The sequence below is a fragment of the Amblyraja radiata genome, chromosome 15 (assembly GCF_010909765.2).
Source record: "Amblyraja radiata isolate CabotCenter1 chromosome 15, sAmbRad1.1.pri, whole genome shotgun sequence".
Taxonomy (NCBI): Eukaryota; Metazoa; Chordata; class Chondrichthyes; order Rajiformes; family Rajidae; genus Amblyraja; species Amblyraja radiata.
Window position 1 is genome coordinate 8,798,828 of NC_045970.1, and position 25,775 is coordinate 8,824,602.

The 25,775-nt window shown below is 39.2% G+C and overlaps 1 protein-coding gene across 2 annotated transcripts in view; it reads right to left on the minus strand.

The window, feature by feature from the left end:
• The window catches only part of LOC116981015 (RNA/RNP complex-1-interacting phosphatase-like), a 49,054-nt gene that overhangs the window by 3,005 nt on the left and 20,274 nt on the right, over nucleotides 1-25,775 (minus strand). For both annotated transcript variants that reach the window (XM_033033617.1, XM_033033618.1), the window contains 7 exons: nucleotides 16,745-16,820; nucleotides 14,389-14,520; nucleotides 14,173-14,296; nucleotides 7,057-7,117; nucleotides 4,166-4,212; nucleotides 3,999-4,074; nucleotides 1,058-1,180 (listed from right to left, as the gene is read on the minus strand). In XM_033033617.1, the coding sequence (XP_032889508.1) occupies nucleotides 1,058-1,180; nucleotides 3,999-4,074; nucleotides 4,166-4,212; nucleotides 7,057-7,117; nucleotides 14,173-14,296; nucleotides 14,389-14,520; nucleotides 16,745-16,820 (639 nt within the window). The remainder of the gene's footprint in view (nucleotides 1-1,057; nucleotides 1,181-3,998; nucleotides 4,075-4,165; nucleotides 4,213-7,056; nucleotides 7,118-14,172; nucleotides 14,297-14,388; nucleotides 14,521-16,744; nucleotides 16,821-25,775) is intronic.

Here is a 25,775-nt window from a genome sequence, read left to right on the forward strand (position 1 = left end):
CTTGTTGAAATTGAGAAGCTTTGGTGGAAGATTGCAAAAAGGGTGACACAGTTGTGCAACGGTAGAGCTGTCTTGCAGCTCCAGAGACGACGATTCGATTCTGACTATGTGCAGTCTTTACGGAGTTTGTACGTTCTCCCTGTGACTGCATAGTCCAGTTTCTTCCCATATTCCAAATACGTACAGGTTTGCCGGTTAATTAGTATGTAGGATAGTATTAGTGTAGGGGGCGACTGCTAGTCGGTGTGGACTCAATGGGCAAAGGGGCACTTTCCGCACTGTATCTCTAAAGTCTAAAATCTGGTACAAAATGCACTTAGATGAAACATACAAAACTTCCAAACTGTAGAATTAGATCTGAAGCAGATGTTTGGAACAGGAATACACTTGTATTTCTTCCAATAAGCCTTTTACAAATAAAGCAATTTACACACAAACTTTATGACATAGAAGGTGGCCATTCAGCCCAACATACTTGTGCAAGTTAAAAAGCAGTGACCCAATCTCATCTCACTTTCCAACATAGATCCATAGCCTTCCAGGTCACAGTTCTTCAAGTAAACATCCAAGAAAAAAATGGATAGGTCAGGGTTGTCTTCCTTAGGTCAGAGGGGAGAATTAATTGAAGTGTATAATATTATAAGGAACATAGACACACTGGACATAGGATCAAGAGGCATGATCTATTTTCCTTAGCAGATGGGTCATTTGGTTAAAGAAAATTGATTAAGGAGAAATGGAAATATAATTCATTTGGAGGATGGTAGGGGATCTAGAACTTGCTGCATGAAAGGATGATAGAGGCAAAAAGCCTATTATATTTCAGCATTACACAGATATGTATTTGGAGAGCAGTAACCTGCAAGGGTGCACAGAGCTAAAGCTGAAAGTCAAGATCCATCAGGATATCTATTTTTCAGCTGGCACAATGGACTAAAAGGTCTCACTTCGAAGTCTGTGGTGATTCTCGAAACAAATACCAACAACCTATTGAAATATTTCATGTGCATCTGTCATGGTTCCAGAAACCATATTGAAAAATAACTTGGTTCCTTACTCCAGAAAATCATCAAGCAAATGCCTAGGACCATGTGCTCTTAAAGGGTACGGAGGAGGGTAAGGTTCCAATAGTTCTGGTTCCAGTTCCGGCTCTGCATCAAACACATCAATTCCCAAATTACTGCAAAAGAAAACAAAAATCAAACAAAGCACCTTTCTGCCTCTATGCAAAGGTTAAATGGTAATTATAGTGGCTTGAATTGCATGGAATACATTTTGTTTCAATATTTGATTAACTGTTGTCTTTCTGTTACTGATTTGGTTTTCATGAAAAAAAGCCTTTTCTCCTTCACATTATTATTTGCAGTTGGTATTACACTGGAGGAAGTGTTGAATGTAAGGCGTATGAAGGTATACAAAACCCCCAGGCCTGATCAGATATATACAAGGACACTGGGAAGCTAGAGAAGACACTGCACTGAGATATACAAATCATCATTAGACATGGTTGAGGTTCTTGAAGACTGGAGGGTACCTAATGTTGTGCCTCTATTTAAGAAGGGCTGCAATGAAAAGCCTGGGAACTATAGACCAATGAATCTAACATCTGTGGTGGGAAAGTTACTGGAGAGTATTCTGAGGGATAAAATATATATATGCTTTTGGGTAGACAAGGGTTGATTAAAGATATTGACCTTGGTGACCCCGAGTGCTATCCAGTCAATTAAAAGACTATATCTGATTACTATCAAGCTGTCGACAGTGTACAGATACAGTATAAAGGGTATCATATTTAGTGCAAGATAAAGTCCATTAAATATAGTTCAAAAGTCTCCAATGAGGTAGATGGGAGGTCAGGATCACACTGTAGCTGGCGAGAGAACAGTTCAGTTGCCTGATAACAGCTGGGAAGAAACTGTCCCTGAATCTGGAGGTATACGTTTTGTATCTCTTGCCTGATGGGAGAGGGTAGAAGAGGGAATCACCGGGATAAGACTGGTCCTTGATTAGGCTAGTTGGCTTGCCAAGGCAGCATGAAGTGTACATGGAGTCCATAGAAGGGATGTTTGTTTGCATGATGGTCTGGGCCATGTCCACAGCTCTGCAATTTCTTGTGGTCACGGATGGAGCTATACCCAAACCATGCAGTGATGCATCCTGATAAAAAGTTTTCTTCTCCGAAGGACTTGAAGCTTTTGACAATATCTACTGCGGAGTCTTCAATGTATATTGGGGTTTTGTGTACGACTTTGCTTCCTGAAGTCAATCACAACCTCCTTTCTCATACTAACATTGAGGGTGAGGTTGTTGTCTTGGCATCAGGTTCCATGGTTCTCAATCTCAATCTTGTACCTGGGAGATTGTGCCTCACAAATCTAATTGAGTCTTTTGAAGATGCAGCCGAAAAGGTTGATGAGGGCAGAGCCATGGACATTGTATATATAGATTTCAGCACGGCATTTGATAAGATACTGCAAGGTAGGTTGCTCTGGAAGGTTAGATCACATGGGAATCCAGGGAGAAAATTAGCCTTCTGGATAGAAAATTGGCTTATGGAAGGAAACAGAGGGAGATGGTGGAAGGTTGTTTATCAGACTGGAGGCATGTGATTAGTGGTGTGCCTCAAGGATCAGTGTTGGGCTCATTGCTGTTTGTGATTTAAATCAACGACTTGGATAAGAATGTAGAAGCCATGATTGGCAAGTTTGCAGATGAACCTATAGTGGGTGGTATTGTAGATAGTAGATGGTTATCAAAAATTACAGCAGGATCTTGATGAGGTGGATAAGGGGGCTGAGGAATGGTTAATGGAGTTTGATGCATTCTGGGAAGTCAAACCAGGGCAGGACCTTCACAGTGAATGGCAGGGCTCTGGGAGTGTAGAGCAGAGGAATCTAGGAGTGCAGTGCATTGTTCCTTGAATGTGGTGTCACAGGTAGATAGATAAGGTGTTCAGCTTTGCTTTTGGCATATTGGTCGTCATCAGGGTACAAGACATTGGTGAGGCAACGTTTAGAGTATTGTGTTCAGTTTTGGTCACCCTGCTATACGAAATATGTTAAGCTGAAATGAATGCCGAGAAGATTTACAAGGATGCTGCCAGGATTTGAGGGCCAGAGTTTGGGAGAGGTTGGGTAAGCTAAGACTCTATTCCTTGAAGTGCAGGATGACTAGCGGTAATCTTATAAAGGTGTTTAAAATCACGATGGGAATAGATAGGAGGGATGCACAGATTATTTTGCCCAGAGTAAGGAAATCAAGTACCAACAACAGAAGCAGTGAACTGTATAGAATATTGGGAGTAAACCATCTGGAAAGGTTGAACAGAAAACAAATACTCATATCAAAATAAGTTCATAACATTCCAGAGCAAATAGCAAACAGCAGGTTTAGGTTCCACACCAGAGACTGGAGTACATCTTGACTGGAGGTTTAACCATGCTATATTAGAGAGATTTAGAAATGGCAAAAAATTGGAACATCTACCCAAATCTCATCATTCATTCAGCCTCGCCTCTTTTCAGTTTGTCATTAGATACCCAATTGCTATTCCAAGTTGTTTTCTTAAACTTCAATTATCCTATTTAATGTTTTCCTTATACCTGTAAGTTATTAAAAACAAGCAACACAAAATGGAAAAATATTCCTGTATTCCTTACTGTGTTATGTTCCAGAAGAACCAAGTTGCATTTAGTAACTTCTCAAATGATCATGAGTCGTATGAAGTCTTAGACAGAGTGGGGCATATTAATGAACCAGATCCCCACCTCAGAACCACACTTTGTTAGGAATTACAAAAATGCATCAAGTCAGAATTCTTTCTCTTTGCCAGAGGATATTGGGTCCAAATATACTACACACTAACTATGAGCTGAACTTAAATTTTCTGGATGCGAGTGACTCGGGTTCTCAATCTCACCATATTGCCTGGCATAAAAATCAAATAATGTGCTCAATAGCTTTTATAATTTTATAATAACATTAAAAAAAAAAATCACCTTCTCATTGGTCCACTTCGAAGGTCAGCTAGATATACAACTCCATCCATTTTGTGACCCCGAGCAGTATTGAAAACTTGATATTTGAAAAGCATGGAAAAAGGTAATTAAGAAATGTCCACCATTGATAATGAAATGAATGCCTTCAGGATAAATAAGATACTTACGTTCAATTATTGCATCAGGGTCCACTTCTTCTATATCAATTAGGTATCTAATTTGAAAACAATACACAAAATATAGGTTTAATTTAGTACCAGGTAACACTTAGGTAACACTTTAAAACAATTTTATCTGAGCTAATTTTATATCCATGTTGCCACCATTTCCTTTATACTTCGATGTGTTATAAAGATGGCTAAGAAAAATCAAAGTTGTAGCATCCCTCAGTAATTGGTATCAGAGCCACTATTTTCCAATATTTAAAAACCTGGCTTTATTTATAGAAAATAATGTAAAAAACCTTAAGATGCTAATCATTTGTTAAAAAACATGTTTGGCTGCAGTTTGACCATTGCAATTATTATTTTTGCAGGTTGCAAAAGTGATGAACACTGCCCAGTCCATCATGGGCACTGATTTCCCCACCATCAAAGGGATCTTCAAGAGTTGCTACCTCAAAAGGCAGCCAGCACCATCAGAAACCCACATCACCATGGCCACCAGTGCCGGATATACCTATAGACTTGGCTGGATGAATCCTAGGGCCTCAAAATCTAGGGGGCCTCTGCCTAAGGTGTATAATATTTTTGACACTGTCATAGTAGTGTTGTTACAAAACCTACCATCAGTGGCGCTGCAGATCTGCCTGTGCGTGCGATTCCGGAGGCTTTGGGGGGTGGGGGGGGCGGGATTAAAATGCAGGTTTGTATTGGTTGTCGGAGAGGAATTTGCTTGGACTGCTAGCTGATGAAGAAAATTCGTTCTGCGACTGCGCTCCAGTTTCCTCTGGATTGAAGTTAAACGCGACTAAAAACGCCTTCAACATCACGGATCGCAAGTGCAGGACAAAACGAAAGCTATGTCGTTTATTTAACATATTTTCTTGCTTTTTGGTGTGGCTTAATTTTAATCTGCTGATTATGTTATTTAGGCCCCGATACGAATTGGCCATGTCTTGCCAGCCGATAGGGGCTTAAATCATGGCCACATTCCAATCGATCACAATCCAGAAACATCCACTCTCAAGACAAATTCATTGTTTTTTTGCACTATGTCATAAGAACATCTAAATCATCTCTATTTTGTGTTATTGTCTATCCATAATCACTATTTACATACAAAATATCCACAGTACAGTTTTAGTCAGATGTATTGTGCAAAAAATAATGATTTTGATTATCTTGAGAGTGGATGTTTCTGGATTAATTTATGGGAATTAAACATTAAATTCCTTCCATTTGGCATATAAATTCATGACAAAGTGAGATTTAAAAATCAAGTTATATTGTGAACTCTTGTGTGAATGGGATCAGTTTGTTATTTGGATACTTTGGCTATTTAAAAATGTCAGCCTTTTCTTAAGAAATGGATAGATGTTTAGATATAGACAAATTTTGATGAACTTCTGGATGATTTTGCTATGAGGAAGGCTGGAAAAAAACTTTTTTAGTCTTAGTGTATTTGATGATTGTAGTTTCTTTATTTCTTAATATGTATTTTAAAACCAACTGTTTAATGACAACATACAGTAGGGTCTAAAAGTGTCACACTGCCACTGTCAGGTAGTCATGGTCATATTATTAACACTTCCCAGACAATAAAATTTTTAAGCTCACAATTTTGTTTTTGTTTTTTAATATAACAGTAAACTTACAATTTTATTTCCCTAAATAATCTTGCTTATTCCACAAAATGTTTACAAAGTTCGGTTATAGCAAAAGTTTTTCAGTGTTAAATTTAACATTTATGCATTTTTTTCCCAATCACTACGGTATTTAACAATAACATTTTATGTCCTTTAGAGAAGGAATTGCGAATTGCGGAATTTTAAACACCAGTCATCATCCTTGGCTTTATTCAAAATATTTAAAACACTCTTCCATCTTCCTCTAGTCGTGGGGGTGGGAGGTTGGGAGGGGCTTCACGTGGAATAGCCTAGGGCCTCTCTTCATCTAAATCTGGCACTGATGGCCACACACCCATTTCACTCCTGCCATCAGGAAGGTGGTTTAGGATCCTGAAAACTGTAATGTCCAGGTTCAGGAGCAGCTTTTCCACCCAACAACCATCATTGAACACTACAACTCTCAAATAGGCTTTGAACTAAGACTTGGGGACATTATGTTCGTCTCTGCACTTTAAATTGTTTGTTTGTCTATTCGTTTTAAATATATATATATATATATATATATATATACTGAACTTTTGAATTTGTTGTTTATTTAGTTTTCACAGAGTACTATGTTCACATGTCTGTTGTGCTGCTGCAAGTAAGAATTTAATTGTTCCGTTTCCTGGCATATGGCATTAAAACACTCTTGATTATATAAATTCTAGCAGACTTTAGGAGAAGAAGCAACCAAATGTCTTTGAATGGAACAAAGGACACCAGTTATGATAACAGATGAGAGAAGGTGAGGGTAAATGGCAAAAGCAGCAAAAAGATCTGTAGATTTTAATGCAATAAGTTGTTTGGTTTTCGAACGCAGCTCCATGGAAGGTCAGGAAAACAGATTCAAATTACAAAAGGAGAATTGGATAAGAAATTGAAGGGGATAACATTAGCAGGCTTTAGATAAGATGAAAAAAATAGATTAGATTGATTTTTAAAGAGCCAGTGGAAAAGCAACGTGCTCTCATTATCACTCCTCTCATTTTCTATAAACTTAGAAAAACAAACTTGATTTAAAAGAGCTGACAAATTTTAGCCTCATTAGTTGGTACATATAGAAGTAATTAACATATTTAATTCACACCAAATAATTAAATAGGCACTTTTCTGATAATGCAAACACTTACAATGACAATCCTATATTTGTATGAGATTCCTCACATAGGGGAATCCCAGGATGATTAAAGACCAAAATAAAATAATTCAGATTTCAACAATATTTACCTGCAGATAAGGTATCCAGTTCTATTAATCCCACCTGTACAGTGAACTCCTATGATTTTATCTAAAGATAAATTCAAACGAGTCATCATTAAAACTTTGCCATAAATTATTTTGTTTTTTTGCACTTTGGCAAAGGTACCATGATATTCTGCAGTGCTTGGAAAGGGCATAAAATAGAAGACAAAATATGTATTATTCAACTTTCAATCTAGGGATAAAATAAGTCATTTTCATTTTGAGTTGCATATGATTGTCAATAATTAGTTTCTCCCATGATAAAAACAGATCTTGTTGCGATATGTTTACTTGATTTTTCCACTTGATGTTTTTCAAACAGCCAGCCATTCATGCACGATTCTAGCTAACAGGCACAAAACATTTTCCCATGAGATAATAGAGTGGACTGAAACAGGGAAAGGGCGTGTGAGACTCTGGTTTCAGTGTACATTATACTCTGCAGCATAGGTCAATAAATATTGACATGGCCATTTGGGTGTGGGAGGAGATGGGGGAATTTTTGATCATCTGCATAGGTGATCAAAGCTTCCCCAGTTCTCCCAGCAAATGTCACGAACTCATCAAGGCAAACTACCTTGCTCTTACGCCATTCACATCAGCGTACAATCTGACAGCACTCAGAAATTAAACTAAAGGCACAGTTGTTGCCCTACAGCACCAGAGACCTGGATCCGAACCCGCTTGTGGGTGCTGTCTGTACATTCTCCCTGTGACCGCATGGGTTTTCTCCGGATGCTTCGGTTTCATAGAAACATAGAAAATAGGTGCAGGAGTAGGCCATTCGGCCCTTCGAGCCTGCACCGCCATTCGATATGATCTTGGCTGATCATCCAACTCAGTATCCCATCCCTGCCTTCTCTCCATACCCCCTGATCCCTTTAGCCACAAGGGTCACATCTAACTCCCTCTTAAATATAGCCAATGAACTGGCCTCAACTACCTTCTGTGGCAGAGAATTCCACAGATTCACCACTCTCTGTGTAAAAAATGATTTTCTCATCTCGATCCTAAAAGACTTCCCTCTTATCCTTAAACTGTGACCCCTAGTTCTGGACTTCCCCAACATCGGGAATAATCTTCCTGCATCTAGCCTGTCCAACCCCTTAAGAATTTTGTAAGTTTCTATAAGATCCCCCCTCAATCTTCTGAATTCCAGCGTGTACAAGCCGAGTCTATCCAGTCTTTCTTCATATGAAAGTCCTGCCATCCCAGGAATCAGTCTGGTGAACCTTCTCTGTACTCCCTCTATGGCAAGAATGGCTTTCCTCAGATTAGGAGACCAAAACTGTACACAATACTCCAGGTGTGGTCTCACCAAGACCCTGTACAACTGCAGTAGAACCTCCCTGCTCTTATACTCAAATCCTTTTGCTATGCTTTTCCTCCTACTTCCACACACATGCAGGTTTGAAGGTTAATTGGCTTCTGTAAATTGTCCCTTGTGTGAAGGATAGAACTACTGTATGGATGATTGCTGGTTCGGGTGGACCCATTGAGCCGTAGGGCCTGTTTCCATGCTGTATCTCGAAACTAAACTAAACGTCCACCTTACAACAACTGAGAGTAGTGATCTTGCTTTTTTCCAGTATTCTAAACCTCTGATAATATGCTACCTGATTGCTAAGAAATTCTGATGGTTTGGCACCTGGCTCACTGGCAGATTGCACAACCTTTCATTTAAGTTCCAGTTTTGGCATTACTTGCATGAGCGGGAGTTGTGAAAAATATGAAGATTTGTAAGATGGAATGCTGACTCCATTATTTTAAACAAATCAATGCAGGGTTGGAATTTGGATGCTTTGATAGTTGGAAAACGACATTGAATGGCAGCAACAAATTCAATAAGGGTAAATCATGTGCTCCACTCTAATGATATGTATTACTGGATGAAGTGGTGAGCTGTTCTTCCCCAATAGTAAATGAAATGCTGCCACAAAAACTAATACCTCAAAGGTCACCAGGAGCAATGCTGTGGTAGAAAGAATCTTGGAGTCAGTATAGGTAGCCTAATAACTGCCTAAATGGGTTAGCAAAGGCAAATAGGGATGCACACATACTTGCATTTTGTCCTGTAATACAATACAATACAATTCAATTTATTGTCATTTGGACCCCTTGAGGTCCAAACGAAATGTCGTTATGCAATAAAATATCGATTTGTTCACTCCACTGTGCCGTTTCACGTTATTTGATCACATTAACCATAGCATTTGCTTTGTGAGTGTATATCCTTCTCTCAGGTTCTTGGTCACATTCTAGTTTGCCCAAATGTCCTATACCACTCAATTTTCAAATTATACAGTTCCGTGTTTTTCACTTAGTCCCTCTTCACAAATGAGCAAATAGCATCCGGAAAACCATATTACACCAGAGGGTGTGCCATTTCAAACAATGCTCATCACACACAAATGGGCAAGGAATATTTAACATAAATGAAAAATAATTGACGAGGAGCTAATTGTGTAATTTAATGACAGGTCATTCCATGTTTATTGACCATGAATGTGAAGGAAATGGAGAAGCCCACGTGTTTAATCCAGCACGTGGAAACAGAAAGTATGGTTTGTGATATTTTTGGCATGTGCACAGTAGGAAACTTCATGAAACCGCAAAAAACATCATGCCCATCTTTGCCAATGCCATCCAATTCTGTCAATGTGTCTAGGGTCTTAACTAGGATAAAAGACACCATAACATTGCCTTAACTATGCTGTATCCTTTCTCTGCCTCAAGCTATACACTTGAAAATGAGAGTGCTCGTCCTTTCAAAAGGATGACTGGAAAAGGAGACAAGGAAGAAAGACTAAAGTCAAATAACTTACTCTTCTCATTATTTTCTCAACTCTCACACACTACCATACAGTCAGTAAAACAGAGATACAAGGAACTGCAAATACTAGTTAACAAAGTGCTGGATTAACTCAGTGGGTCAGGCAGCATCTGTGTAGAATGTGGATACAGTCAGTATCTGATGTGGGGGGGGGGGGGGGGGTTACAGTGGAACAAAGTAAACCTTTGCTACAAGAGTGCCCTTGACAATAAATATATGGTGCTGTATCACTGTCATCACCTTCTTGATCTTGTTAATCATCTTCAAACAATATGCCAAGTGTAATTTCAACCGAATGACCAAATATCACCGCTTCTCAAACTGACTACTCTGGCTCAGGTATACTGAAGGGTATCTTCAGTATTTCCAATGCCCTGAACTACTTACTGATCACACTTTTGCATTTGCTGATCCATGGCTTCCATCATAACGCCATTGGGCTTCACCACTTAGATTTAAGCATATACAGTGCATTCAGAAAGTATTCAGACCCCTTCACTTTTTCCACATTTTGTTACGTTACAGCCTTATGGTAAAATGGATTAAATTCATTTTTTAAATTATCAACCTACACACAATACCCCAGAATGAAGAAGTGTAAATAGGTGTTTAGAAATCTTTGCAACACATAGAAAAAGAAATAACTGAAATATCACATTTACATAAGTATTCAGACCCTTTGGTGCTATGACACTCAAAATTGAGCTTAGGTTCATCCTGTTCCATTAATTATCCTGAAGATGTTTCTACAACTTGATTGGAGTTCACCAATGGTAAATTAAATTTATTGGACATGATTTAGAAAGGCACACATCTGTCTATATAAGGTCCCACAGTTGACAGAGCAAAAACCAAGCCATGAAGACAAAGGAATTGTCCGTAGACCTCCTAGACAGGATTGTGTCGAGACACACATCTGGGGAAGGGTATAAAACAATTTCTGCAGCATTGCAGGTCATGAAGAGCACAGTGGCCTCTGTCATTCTTAAGAGGAAGAACTTTGGAACCACCAGGACTCTTCATAGAGCTGGCCGCCCGGCCAAACTGAGCTGTCGGGTGATTGCTCAGGGCGGTGACCAAGAACTCGATGGTCACTCAGACAGAGCTTCAGAGTTCCTCTGTGGAGATAGGAGAACCTTACAGAACTATATCTGCAGCACTCCACCAACCAGGCTTTCATGGGGTAGAGTGGCAAGACGGAAGCCACTCCTCAGTAAAAGGCACATGACAGCCCGCTTGGAGTTTGCCAAAATGCATGAGAAACAAGATTCTCTGGTCTGATGAAACCAAGATAGAACTCTTTGGCCTGAATGCCAAGCGTCACGTCTGGAGGAAACCAGGCACCGCTCAACACATGGCCATACCATACCATCGGTGAAGCATGGTGGTGGCAGCATCATGCTGTGGGGATGTTTTTCAGTGGCAGGAACTGGGAGACAAGTCAGGATCGAGGGAAAGATGAACGGAGCAAAGTACAGAGAGATTCTTGATGAAAACCTGCTCCAGAGCGTTCAGGACCTCAGACTGGGGCGGATGTTCACCTTCCAACAGGACAACAACCCTAAGCACACAGCCAAGACAATGCAGGAGTGGCTTTGTGACAAGTCTGTGAATGTCCTTGAGTGGCCCAGCCAGAGCCCAGACTTGAACCCGATCGAACATCTCTGGAGGGACCTGAAAATAGCTGTGCATCGACGCTCTCCATCCAACCTGAGAGCTTGAGAGGATCTGCAGAAAAGAATGGGAGAAATTACCCAAATACAGGTGTGCCAAGCTTGTAGCATCATACCCAAGAAGACTTGAGGCTGTAATCACTGCCAAAGGTGCCTCAACAAAGTACTGAGTAAAGGGTCTGAATACTTATGAAAATGTGATATTCCAGTTATTTCTTTTTAATTACTTTGCAAAAATTTCTAAACACCTGTTTTCACTTTTTCAATATGGGGTATTGTGTGCAGATTGATGATAATTTTTTTTAAATTTAATCAATTTTAGAATAAGGCTGTAACATAACAAAATGTGGAAAAGGTGAAGGGTCTGAATACTTTCTGAATGCACTGTATATGCTTAGGATGTCAATAGATCTGGGGATTAGAGAACATTTGATATTATATGATATCTTTGTTGAGCTCCCCAGCAGTCACATGCAAATGCCCACACATATCTTGGGAAATACACACCAGGTGCACACTAAAACAGTGGACGCTCCTATGATTCACATCTGCTTCTAGTTGATTTGTTGCATCTGTGTGAAATCAGTCCAACAGATCATAGAGACCACTCCTTCCAAGTGGTCACACTGGGGGAGGAGCCATCTTGGGGAGCGGCTGCTAACCAGCAGCCGTCCGTTTAATCCATTTTTTTCCCAGTTTTTAGTAAGTCTTGTTTTTCGTTTGTAGGAGAAATTGACTTCTTAATGTGGGGGGAAGGAGGTAATCTTACTTCTAGGTCCCTACCTGGTCGGTGAGGCAGCTTTTTCTCCGGGCTGCCCGTCGACCCGTCCTCGTGGCCTACCAGCGGGCTTGGAGCGCCGTTTCCTGGCGGGGACCGCCCAGCACCTCGGCTTCGTTGGCGGCACAGCGCTGGAGCGCTATCGTGGTGCGGAGCGGGCGATGCCTTGCCTGGGTCGCCGCGCTGGATTGACGCGCTGGAGCTCCGGTGAGATGTGACCGCCGAGATCAACACCTCTGGGCTGCGGGTCTGCGGAGCGGAGGGCGCCGTCTTTAACATCGGGAGCCTGGGAGCTCCAACCCGGTGCGTCCCTGTCGGCTTCAGAAGCTGACAATCCCCTGCTAGGAAGCGGCCGTTCCAGGTGGCCCAGCCACTGTGAGGACTCTCCCGACGCCGGGGCAACTCCACCCGGCCAGAACGGCCAGGAACATCGGGCCTCCGTAGAGGCAATAGCGGTGGCCTCAATAGGCCTGACTTCTGGGAGAACTGGGATTGGGGACTTGACTTTGTGCCTTCCCCCACAGTGGCAACCATTGTGGGGGGATGATTTTTCTGTGTGTCGTTACTATGTTAGTCTGTGTCCAAGATGGCTGTCGGAAGAGAGAGTGGACACTGGCGCGCTTTAGCTGCCGCTGCTCTCTCTTCACATTGTGTTTTTTGATTTTTTTTGATTTTGTGTCTTTGGAGCGATTTCTATCTTTAATTTGTATATTGATGATGTCCTTATTATTTATTTTTCTCCGACTATATGTTTTTTTCTCTTCTGTTAATCTTTGTAAGGTGTCCTTGAGATTTGAAAGGAGCCCGAAAATAAAATTTATTATTATTATTATTATTACATAACAGCCACGAGAAACAAACTGTCAGTCACTCATTTTTCAGTTTGTGGGGTGTTAACAGACCAGCTCATCATGAAACAGGACTTGGAGGACATCGCAGAACTGTTCCAATGCTAACATGTCAACGCTGTCCGACACATCAGAGAAACTAACTTTAGACGTGTATAACGTGCTGTAGGTAGTGCATCCTATGAATAACACCACTGTTGGCTTGGAAAATGCACTCTTAAGGCAATGAAGGGCACCATCTGATGCGATTCACAAAATCTCCTGTGTGAGAAAGGAAGCTCGCAGCAAGATTACAGTGAACAAACTGTTTCACACAGTTAGTGCAGTTTAAAACTGCATAAAAGCAGTCAAGAGCTTACTGCAGTACATCATGAGTTACAATTCACCCCCAGTTTCCATTGCATTTTATTATTTTCTGATCCACAAGATGCCAGGAAATCTGTGTGTAACATTAACTTGTGATGAACTATTGCTTTCTATGAGAGAATACTATGAAGGGACAGCATCCAACCAGAATGCTCCAGCACAAAATGGATGTCAATGCATTTGAACCAACCAATGTGCTAATATTATTGACTGAATCTTTGCTCTCCAATCATTATTATCATAATATTTCCCAATCAGGTTCTATTAATATCCCACAAATGCACAAAGGGTGATTGATGGTTTGCTTCTCCCGAGTACCGAGCTACACAGATTCGATCTTTGAAAATAGTCTATGAATAACAGGTTCAAAAAGTTTTCTACCTGGTAAAATAAATGATCCAATTCAAATGCTGAATTCAACAAGCATCTTGATTACATTGCATAAACTAAATAAATTGATTGAACACTGCCCAATCCATCCCACTCCTTCCCAAACCAGTCAAAGTTTCATTTATTTCTCGTGTTAGCTCTTGTTTGCCCACAGGGTATAAACTGCTATATCTGCTAATTAAGAAAGGTTAACGAGAATTGTTTAATACTTACCATTGTCGGCATTTTCCCATAAAAATTTTCTGACTCTTCTTTTAAACTGAAGAATGGTTGCATCATCTGGTACTTCATGACCAACTGTATACAACTTTTGATATTGTATGCTTTTAGGCAAATCCTAAACCAAATAAAGCATTGTGTGGACACATAAATTGACCATTCAATTTCAATGAGAGTCAAATTTAATGGTGAAGTGAAGATTATTTATACCTTTTCAGTATAATAGCGAGTTGTATATGTTAAGTCAATTATCAATCCAAGTTCTTCATTTTGCTCTTTCATTTTTGCTATAAGATCTTTTGGAGAAAACTTCTGATTAGTTGTAAGCCTTTGACTTATTGCCTGCAAAGAGAAAACATAACAAATATTTACTTTAGGCTTCCTGTATTAAGGAGAGCAAGACACTTGAATCTAGTTCTAGGAACTGTAGCATGGCAAACTGATAAATTAAGAAGCTTCCAAGGAAGCAGGAACATAGGTTTCTGTGGTTAAAGGGAAATGAAGTTAAAAAAATTGACTGAATAGGAAATCAATTAGGGAATTAATTCAGGAAGCAAGTTGTTAATAGAATCAAGATTGGAGAGATGAATGTTCAAAGTGGAAGTGATAAAACAAAATTGTCAATAAATAAGGACACTCTGCAAGGAGAAAGATCTGATTGATCAAGAATTTATGGCAGCTACGAGCCACCCAGGCTTACCCATGAATTATTCATCCAGTCCATAGTTACCTGGATTACACCTTTTGGCAACAACTTCCCTACAGGACCCTGCGACAACTTGGCTGGTAATACCCCTGCAGCACACGGACTTCATACACAGCATTCTTAAACAACCCTCACCCCAAATATACTATAACTTCCAGTTAAGCCATGTCTTCAGCCTTAACTAGCTGCTAAATAATGTGCATATTTTATTTTAAATAATTGAAAGACTCCAATAAAATATATTAACTCAATTAATCTAAAGCAAATGCAAAAATAAACAAAAACACCTATTCATGTAGCTGTTTCTGTCCATTGAAATGAATGGAATTCCTGAAACAGATCACATCTAACCTGGAATAGGTTTCAAAGCAAATTCCCCATTTCTTATCATATCATGCCATTTCTTCAAGTACCTGTTCAAATGCTTCTTAAAAATTATTATTATTGCCCCCAACACCACCTCTGGCTGCTCATTCCACATGCAAACTACTCTGTATGAAAACACTTTCCCTCAGATAAAAACAAAAAGCTGGAGTAACTCAGAGGGACAGGCAGCATCTCCGGAGAGAAGGAATGGGTGATGTTTCAGGTCTGGAGAAGGGTCTCAACCCGAAACATCATCCATTCCTTCTCTCCAGAGATGCTGCCCGTCCCGCTGAGTTACTCCAGCTTTTTGTGCCTATCTTCAGTTTAAACCAGCATCTGCAGTTCCTTCTTTCACAATTTCCCCTCAGATCTTGTTTAAATCTCCTCCGTCTCACCAATAACCCATGCCTAGTTTTAGATGCCTCTACCAAGTAATCAGACACTGGAAATCTACGCTATCAATCCTGTTCATAATTTTATATACCACTATCGTGCCATCTCTCAATCTCCCTCGCTCCATGGAAAATAGACATAACCTTTCCAATCCCCCTTCAAAACTCAAGCCTTCCTTTCCAGGCAACTTGCTGGTGAATGTTTTCTGTGCCTTCTTTATCTTGATCACATCCTTCCTCGAGTGTGGGGATAAAAATCATAGCTTTCCAACCGAGCATTTGTAGAACTGCTGGCATTTTTCAATGAAATCAAGCCCTCAAAAGTGACAATTCAGGGATACTGGGACCAAAGAAATCAAAAGAACAAAGAACGTTGAGGGGAAAATTTATTAAACTAAAATTGTGAAGAATGATTGGCATTTTGCAAAGTGGAACAGTGATGTCATTTTACAAATGGAAAACGATACAATGAAAATTAAATGAAACAAAAACTTTCTATGCAAGTTGAAGAAATAGAGGAGTGGGAAGTTGGAACATTCAATGCAGAATGTGAAAAGCTGTGCCATTTTACGGAACAATTAAAAAGATACAAAATAATGTGAAATAAAAGTACAAATGAAAATGGGAAGGCAGGTTGAAAAAGTAATTTAAAAAAATACTGGAACATGTTTTCACAAAAGAGATACAAAATATAATACAAAATAGAGATACAAAAAGAGCACAAAAATAATGAGTTAGCCTCATACTGATAACAGGTTAGGTTGTTATCGGAATATAATGTTCAATTTTCAGATGGTTTTGTACATTAGTCTTTCGCACATTGCTTTCTAACATGGACAGGCTATGAAAGGTTAAGCACAAATTTCTTTGCTATCCATGTGTGGTATTAGATTTGAGTCAAGTGAAATAAAGTTGGAAGCAGTTTAAGCATTTCCCCCAATAGGTTACCCCAGGTGCGATTTATGTCTTTACCATTTATTCCTCCCACAATTCTCTGAGTCTAAAGCTCAAACAGACCAGAATAATTGTGTGTGAGAATTTACAAATTCAATTTGTTCCGTATCTAATAATGCATTCAAAATAACCCCCAAAATGTGCTTACTCCTTTCAATGGGACTTTGAAAGCAATAAATCTCGTTCTTGGTATACGTCGGCCAACAGGTGCAATGCCTCGCCATCTGTATTAAATACATGGAAAAGGTGTTTGTTATAATTTGCAATATTTTGAAATTAAATTTAACAAACATTAAACTATTCTAATATGGTATATTTTATTTTTTTTAATCCCAGTCAGGTTTCAGGAGTATTAAGAAAAAACTGCATAGCAAATTGAATATGGCACTTGTATATAACACAATCACTTTATTAGCCAAGTATGTTTTGTAACATACGAGGAATTTAATTTGCCAAGTCAGTCATACAAATAAAAAGCAAAACACACAAAATACATTTTAACATAAACATCCACCACAGTGACTCCTCCACATTTGGCACTGTGATGGAAGGCGAAAAAAAGTTAAATCTCTTCCCTTCTTTGTTACCTCATATAAAATTGTTACCTTATTTTCATTTCACTTTAATATACATTGTTGATTCTTATTAGAAAATATTAATGCAAAGTGATCCAAGATGCTTTATAATTAGAAAAAACATAAGGGAAGGGAAAATCAAGCCTGTTGAAACAAATTGTTTAGTAAGTTCTGCAAAAATATGTAGTGGTGCTCTTTGAGCCAAAGTCCCATCACCAATGGGAGAGGGATATGAGCAAGAAAGATGAAACAAAAGGTCAGAAAATGAAAGAGCTCTCTTTGGAGAAAGATATAAGGTAGGAGGATGCTGTAGTCCTCCAATGGGCAAGAACATGGAGAGATTACAATAGTGTCAACCACATGTATGTGGCAATTTCTAAATGAAAATTAAAAACGTTGTAGAGCTGAAAATCCTAAAAACAGAAAATGCTGTGAACTGATTATGACCAGCCATGGCCTTGCTTCATCAAAAATATTTTTAATGCTCTCCATCCTGCCACCATCATCTCTGCAAACTAAAACTGTACTTTTTGTTTCCCCTTTCCTGGTTCTGATGATCTTCAATCTGAAATGTTAAATGTTTCTTTCTCCACAGATGGTGCCTGATGTGACGAGTGATTACACCATTTTCTGTTTTAATATTGGCAAATGCCAAAGTTTACTGAATGACTGTTTGCTTGCAGCTCGCCAAATTTTCCATTTACTGCAATGAAATAACATATTGGCATGAGCAGCAAATGTAGGCCTATGCTGGAACTGAAAAATATATATTGATAATGAAAGACGCAACAACAGGTTTGACAGCACCAGTGGGGAGAGACATGCAGTTGGTGTTGCAGATCAAAGACCCTTCATTCATCCAGAAAAGTGAAGAGATGAGTTAAGTTGCAGGGAGGGGTAAAGAGATCAGATATGGTCCAAACCAAGGTTTTCAAAGTAACAATGGTTTTAAAAAATAACAGATAAAAAATAGAAAACAAACTGAAGTGAAGGTATAGCTAAATCTGTGGAGAGGGAGATTATAAAAAGGGTAAACTCAAATTTTGAATACATTAATTCTTCAATGTTGCAGGGTGTCCAGACTGAAGTTAAAGCTTACCATGGCCATCAATAAATATTGTAGAAGATTGAGATTAACGATGTGAGAGTTGGATGGAGAGTTAAAATGATAGGATGCAAGCTCAGGTTTATACAGAATAATGACCCATCTGTCTACCTTTGCCGACATGGCTGAGCTTCATTCCTCCATTTATCTACATTTCTGTTCTCACCCCTTCTTTTTGTAGCCAGGGCAGGAATGAGATTCTCCTTTTCTTCATTTTCTACTTTGCCCGTCTCCACATTCAAAGGATCATTGTTACAATTTGCACAACCTTCAATGGGATTCCACCGTAACACTTATTCATCCCGTTTCAGCATTCAAGGGACTTGTTCCTCAGCAATTCATTGGTCTGGTCTGTCATTTCCACCAACCATTGGTTCTCTCACGATGTTCCAATACAATGTGGAATGGTTTTGCCTATTTCTTTCCCACCATCCAGGATTCCAAAGAGTGCTTATAGCCAAAGCTTCAATTCAAGATTCAAGATTCAAGATTCAAGAAGTTTATTGCCATGTCAACAAGTTGATAGGAATGTGTCTTGGTTCGCTCTCAGACAGATACAATACAACCACCACATACACCACAATAAATAATACAGACAATACCGTACGAAGGACAATATATACAGGAAGGACTGTACCCAGCAGCGTCATGTTAAGCATAAGTGCAAGTGCAAAAGAAAGTGCAAAGTGATTAGTGCAAATTCAAATATCTGATGGCTTGGAGGTAGGTGCTGTCTCTGAAGCGAGATGTTTTACTTTTAATGCTTCTATATCTCCTTCTTGATGGGAGGAGATTAAAGAGGTAATGTGCCGGGTGAAAGTGGTCTGCTATGATTTTTTTGGCCTTTCTGGTGAGTCTTGTTGAGTAAAGTGATGTCACTGAGGGAAGTCTGCTGCAACCGATGATCTTAGAAGCTAGGCGCACTATTCTCTCCAGCCGAATCTTATCCTGCGAGGTTGTGTGACCATACCAGACAAGCATGGAGAATGTGAGTATGCTTTCTATGGTAGACCTATAGAAGTGGGTCATGGCTGGTCGACTGATCACAGTACATTGAAAAAAACATGTAGATTCAGTGTCCATTTTGTAGAATATCTCCATTCAGTTCACTTTAGGGATCCTGAGCTTCCAGTTGGCTCTCAGTTTAATTCGATATAATTCTCTATTGTTGGCCTTCGACATTGCTCCAACAATATCCAATGTAGACTTAAGAAACTGCACATCTTCTGTCTGAGTAATTACATCCCTCAGGAGTAAATAACGAATTTCACAATTTCTAGTCGCCACCCAGTTTCTTATTTTTGTTTAAGAAGGAACTGTAGATGCTGGTTTACACTGAAGATAGACACAAAATGCTGTGGTAACTCAGCTAGACAGGCAGCATCTCTGGAGAGAAGGAATGGGTGACATTTCTTCAGACTGAGAATCAGGGGAGAGGGTAACTTGAGATAAGGAAGGGTAAGGCCCAAAAACAAAATAATCGTCTGCTTTAATCTGTTGTTTTCACACCTTGCTCTCCCCATCTCTCAAGTTTCCCTCTCCGCCAACTATCAGTCTGAAGAAGGTTCTCAACCCGAAATGTCACCCATTCCTTCTCTCCAGAGATGCTGTTTGTACCGCTGAGTTACTCCAGCATTTTGTGTCCAACTTTCTATTTTTGTTGATGTGGCTGTACTATTGAATCAATTGGTTACTTTATCCATTCTGCCTCTAAACTGTAGTTTAGGTTTGACCAATTGTTATCTTGTCAACTTTGGTTCTGCCCTCTAACGCAAACTTCACCTGGCCACCTCTCTGTAACTTAAAATACATTTACTTTTCTGTCCTGAAACATTGATTGCGTGTTTAATGCCACAGATGCTGCCTGACTTGTTGAGCTTTTCATCATTTTCTGTTTATCTTAATGTTAGCATTAGTTGGGAAATGTTTGCCCCAAACCTATAAAAGGACATCATAGATAGATAGATAGATAGATAGATAGATAGATAGATAGATATGCCTTTATTGTCATTCAGACCGAAGTCTGAACGAAATTGCAGCAGTCATACATATAATACAATTAAAAACCCCCAACAATAAACACATATTAACATCCACCACAGTGAGTCCACCCAGCATCTTCTCACTGTGATGGAGGCAAAAGTCTTAGGTCTACATAATTAGTAGCTGATAATGAAAAACACAGGGATGCAGTACAAAACATTCAATTGACCTAACCCTGATTTACGATATGTGATTACAATTATGAAAAGTGTAAAGTTGGATAATGCAGTTTATCAGTCTAATCAGGGTTTCGGAGAGCTGTAGAGAGTTCTACAGCTCTCCGAAGCCCTGATTAGACCACAATGGGGATTGATTTTGGCCTTGGTGGGTGTTCTACTAGCACAATAATGTTTTTTCCTTCAATTCGGATGCAAAATAAATAATTCAGCCAAAGGCTGGATTGAAAGCAACTATTTCTACTTGTTTGAACATTTAATACCTAAAATATAGCGATAAAATTAAAGTGAGGTCTAATGGACTCAGTTGAAACATGCTTCCCTGGCTGTGGTAGAAATTTGGAAAACACTCGTGGGAAACTCATGAAGGAAATAGCTGAAAAATAAGGCGATGGTTATTTAAAACTAGGTGCATGGAAGTTTCTTCTCTTAAATGGGAATGAGCCCTGGATTTCTCTCTTCCAGAGAGTAGTAGAGACCAGATCATTAGATGTGTTTACAATGAAGATGGACAGCTATGAAAATAAGGGGGAAGCACAATTTCTTGGTGGCAGACACACTCACGAAGCTTTGGCCGTGGGACCTGTGGACAGTAACATCGGGAGCTGACCTGGTTGATGACCAACTCCGAACTCCAGCAGCAGCAGCTTCGTCCGCCCCGAAGCGTGGGGCTTCAATCGGCCTGTTCGCGGCACCTTTCATCCCCCGGCATGGGCTTCAACATCGGGAGCCTCGATGCAGAAATTTGACCACGTGGCGGTGGAAAATCCCGCGGCCGATTTTAAACCGGGCCGGGCGATGAAAGGCTCGGCGAACGGGCCGATTCTAGCTCCGCTCTATGATCTTTGCTCCACCAGGACGTCTCCCTCCTCCAATCACCGCGCTCGATCCTCAGTCCCACCCCCCTACTTCCGCCTCTGACCAGCACATCCCTCCTCCAATCATCTCGCTGAATCATCATGTCCCGTTCCATCCCCCCTCCCCCCCTCGAAACATGGAGGGGACGTGTGTGTGTGTGTGTTTTAAAGAGCTATTAATATGCATTATGAATGACAAAACTATGTACACTTGAAATCTGAATATTTTCTACTTTTGTCAACATATTAATCTGATCAAATTTATACAGTGAATCGTATATAGCTCAGCAAAATTCAAACATTAATGAAAGATAGTGGAATTATGATCTTTACACTAGTGTTCAATCTAGAAATGTTATAACCTATCTTGCTTCTTCAGAATCCACGATTGTCACTCAGTCAGTAAATGTGGAAAAAAAAGCATTTGTTTTAAAGTTCATAGTTACTGGATTACTGATCTAAATTGTCAGGAGACGTGCATTTTGAGAAATACTCAGTCAAGAACTGTTCAATGGTTGTATGGAACAATTTTAGGGAGCAATTTTCCTGTACGATTTTAGATGTCAATCCTATATTGTATTGAGTAGATTAAGAGCTCTGATGATGCCAACGAGATTAAACAATTTACTTGATTTGCACTGGGTGTTATTTGCTTTCAATATTTATATGCGTTTTTTCTAATGTATCTATTTATGAGTGCATGTCATGCCCAATTCACTATGCTAGATTTAAATCCTTGTAAATTAAAAATATTACCAAAGAATTCTCATTAATGTGGAGAAATAATGCAAAAAATATATATAAATGGCTTTCAAACAGCAAAATTGCAGACTTGGAGCTTTGTTTATATTTTAATCCAATTGATCCTGTAACAGGTTCACTTTCTGTCCCAGTTTCCAAACTGCATGGTTCCTGGGTGGAACAAAACCAAAATGTATTGATTTCACTATTAAACAAATACAATTACTGTGCACCGACAACGCCTGGCAAATGCAAATTGTAAAGATTTTCATACATCCAAGTGAGAAGATGTTTTACCTCAGATGCAAGTGGCCCTAACTGACAAATCGGGATTGAAAGATGTAAACATAAATTGTGTTTCAAAATAATCACGCTCATGATGTATAACAAATGGCTGAAGGGTAAAAAGTCAATAGATTTGTCCCATAAGGCAATAGCACCATATGGAGTAGAAAGATATTAGATGCAATCCCAAATTTGGACCAAATATTCAATCAGGCAGTCAGAGCCTCACCACTGCCCCATGAGGCCATATTAGAGTGGGGGAAATAATCAAAAAAACATCCAGGTTTCTCATTATTGTCAAATCTAATTGCTAGAAATTGAGTTTAATCCATAATGAAAGAACGCTAGAATGATACAAAATTCATCATGATAGGATTATTAGAAATCCTTTTACATTTTAGTATTCAATTCCAGAGTTTATGCCTTAATTGATGCAATGAAAAGTAAAATCTTTCAAAAAATCCTTCAAAAGCACCATTTTTCCAAAACTGTATTCTAATTTCTTCAATGTTCTAATAGATGCATTTTCTCATGACCTAAAATAATTATTCCATTGCAGATTTAGACAGACATATCGTGTACCGGATCACTGGTTTAATTTCTTTGTATATAAAATTCAGTATTGCACTCATGTTTATGCTTTTATCAACTACAGTAACTGGCATTTATCAGAATACCTTTAGTGTAGTAAAAACATCCCAAGCCTTTACATAGGAATGTTGTAAGTAAACTCTAGTTATGTGTTACAAAACTAACTTTTAAACAGCAACACTCAGATTTAAATTAAACTGAAACCATAGTTGTCAAAGTGTAAAAATGAAACCAGTGGGGATTGGGAAAGCCCCCTCATAAAATGCAAGCAGCTAAATTTGAAGTGTTGCAAAGCTTTCAGTCAGAGAATGGAAAATAATGGAGGTGGGTCCCAACATAAAACATAAATGATCAGAGCAAAATTAGGCCATTTGGCCGTTTAGGTCTACTCTGCCATTCAATCATGGCTTATCTATTTCTCTCTCCTAACCCCATTCTCCTGTCTTCTCCCCATAACCCCGACACTCGTACTAATCAAAAATTAACTTGGCCTCCACAGCCTTTTGTGGCAATGAATTTCACAGATGCACCACCCTGACTAAAGAAATTCCTCATCTCCATCCTAAAGGAACGCCCCTTAATTCTGAAGCCATGACTGGTCCTAGATTCTTACAGTGGAAACATCCTCTCCACATCCACTCTTTTCAGGCCTTTCACTATTTGGTAAGTTTCAATGAGGTACCCCCCTCATCCTTCTAAACTCCAGCGAGTAGAGGCCCAGTGCCGTCAAACACTCATCATATGTTAACCCACTCATTCCTGGGATCATTCTCGTAAACCTCCTCTGGACCTTCTCCAGCGCCCCAGCAAAACATTCCTCGGATATGGGGCCCAAAATTGCGCACAATATTCCAAATACAGCTTCAGCATTACATCCGTTTTTGTATTCTAATCCTCTTGAAATAAATGCTAGTATTACGTTTGCCTTCCTTACTACCGATTCAGCTTGCAAATTAACTTTTTGGGAATCCTGCACCAGTACTCCCAAGCCCTTTTGCACCTCCAATTTCTGGATTCTCTCCCCATTTAGAAAATAGTCTGCCTTTATTCCAACTACCAAAATGCATGATTCCACACATTGCTATGCTGTATTCCATCTGAAACTTCACTGCCCACTCTCCCAACTTGTCCAAGTCCCTTTGGCCACAAAGCCTTCAATCCCCTCATCCAAATACAATGTGAAGAGTAGCGTCGACCCCTGCGGGAGTCCGCTAGTCACTGGTCATAATCCGTTTATTTCCCTCCACAGATACTGCCCGACTCTTTGAGACATTCCAGAGGTTTGATTTTTTCTTCAACCAATGGAGGGCTTTAAACAATCATGAGAATTCTTTGTTGGATTATGTGACAAATCATATGTCAATAATCTGGAAAAGCAGGATGTTGCATGAACAATGAATAGTACAGCTTCGGAACATGCCCTTCAGCCCACTATGACCAGGCCAAACATGACGCCAAGTTAAACTAATCTCCTCTGCATACACGTGACCCATATCCCTCCACATCTAGGTGGCTATCTTAGTCTCTGAAATGCCATAGTCATGCCTGCCAGGCACCCACCACTATGCAAAAAAAATGTGCCTTGCATATCTCCTTTAAACTTTATCCCGCTCACCCTAAAACTATGTCCCCTGATATTTCCACCTATGATAAAAGGTTCCGGCTGTCTGCCCTATCCATGCCCCATAATATTATACATATTTTTACCCGGTCTACCATCACTGTTAGAAGTACAGGCATATAGGAATTAGAAAAAAAGATGCTACCTGGACCTCCTGTTTATAGTAAAAAATATATATAATTTAAAGGGTATCCCCAATTTCAACCTTTCTTATTTGATTTAACATTTCTTTACTCAGCTTTCCTCCTTCCCAAAGATCTACACACTTTTGGTACTTTGTGGGCATTAACCCTAATTTGTCGCCAACAGTATATGCACTCCACTTTAAGGTGATTTGAAACTGGGTAAATTTGAATAAATCCACAATTCTTGGGTATGCAGAACCTCACCTCACTAGTCCATATGTTCACTTACTGCCAGTTTTTATTTCACCATCTGTTCTTTGTGCAGGTCACTAAGTCATTTGGCATTGTAAGCCGTAATCTTCATCTGAAATGTCCAAATATATTGTGGCTTGGTAATTTTGTGGGGTAAACTGATTAAGCTGACATTCTTTAAAAATACATGGAACCATTGCTATTACCTAAATGTTTAGGTAATTGTGGAATTAGTTTAACATTAGAAATATGAAGCTTGTTCTTATTTCTTTTTCAAATTAAGCTTTCCCCGTCTTATTTACATGTACTCAAATATTGGTTAATCCTTGATCTTTGGCATGGTGCTATATATATATTTTTTAATTTGCCGAATTTATTCAATCCCACAATTTAAGAAAAATGTAAATATTACTCTTTCAAATGCCAATTTTTATTTCTAACTCAAGATATGCTTCTTGCTATTTTGTTCCTTAATTGTTTAAAGTACATAACTGAAATACATAAGCATGCCAATTCTTTACTCTGAACAATGTTAACTCTTGGCTAAAGCTCATTGAAAATTAAATTGCTTCTGAGGCTCCTGCTAATGTTTCAAACATTATCCTGGCTACAAATATTTCACCCCATGTTCCTTTTGTTTCATTCCTTGTATAACCAAATGCTATTGGAAAATGACCTTCATTCAAAGAATAAGCTCAAGAAAGTTATTAATATCTTGGAGAACAAAATCAGCCAAAATGAAAAAGTTAGAAGCCAGTTATTAAGGCCACATTCTGTGGTTGTGGTTAAAAACTTTATTTTTGACAAT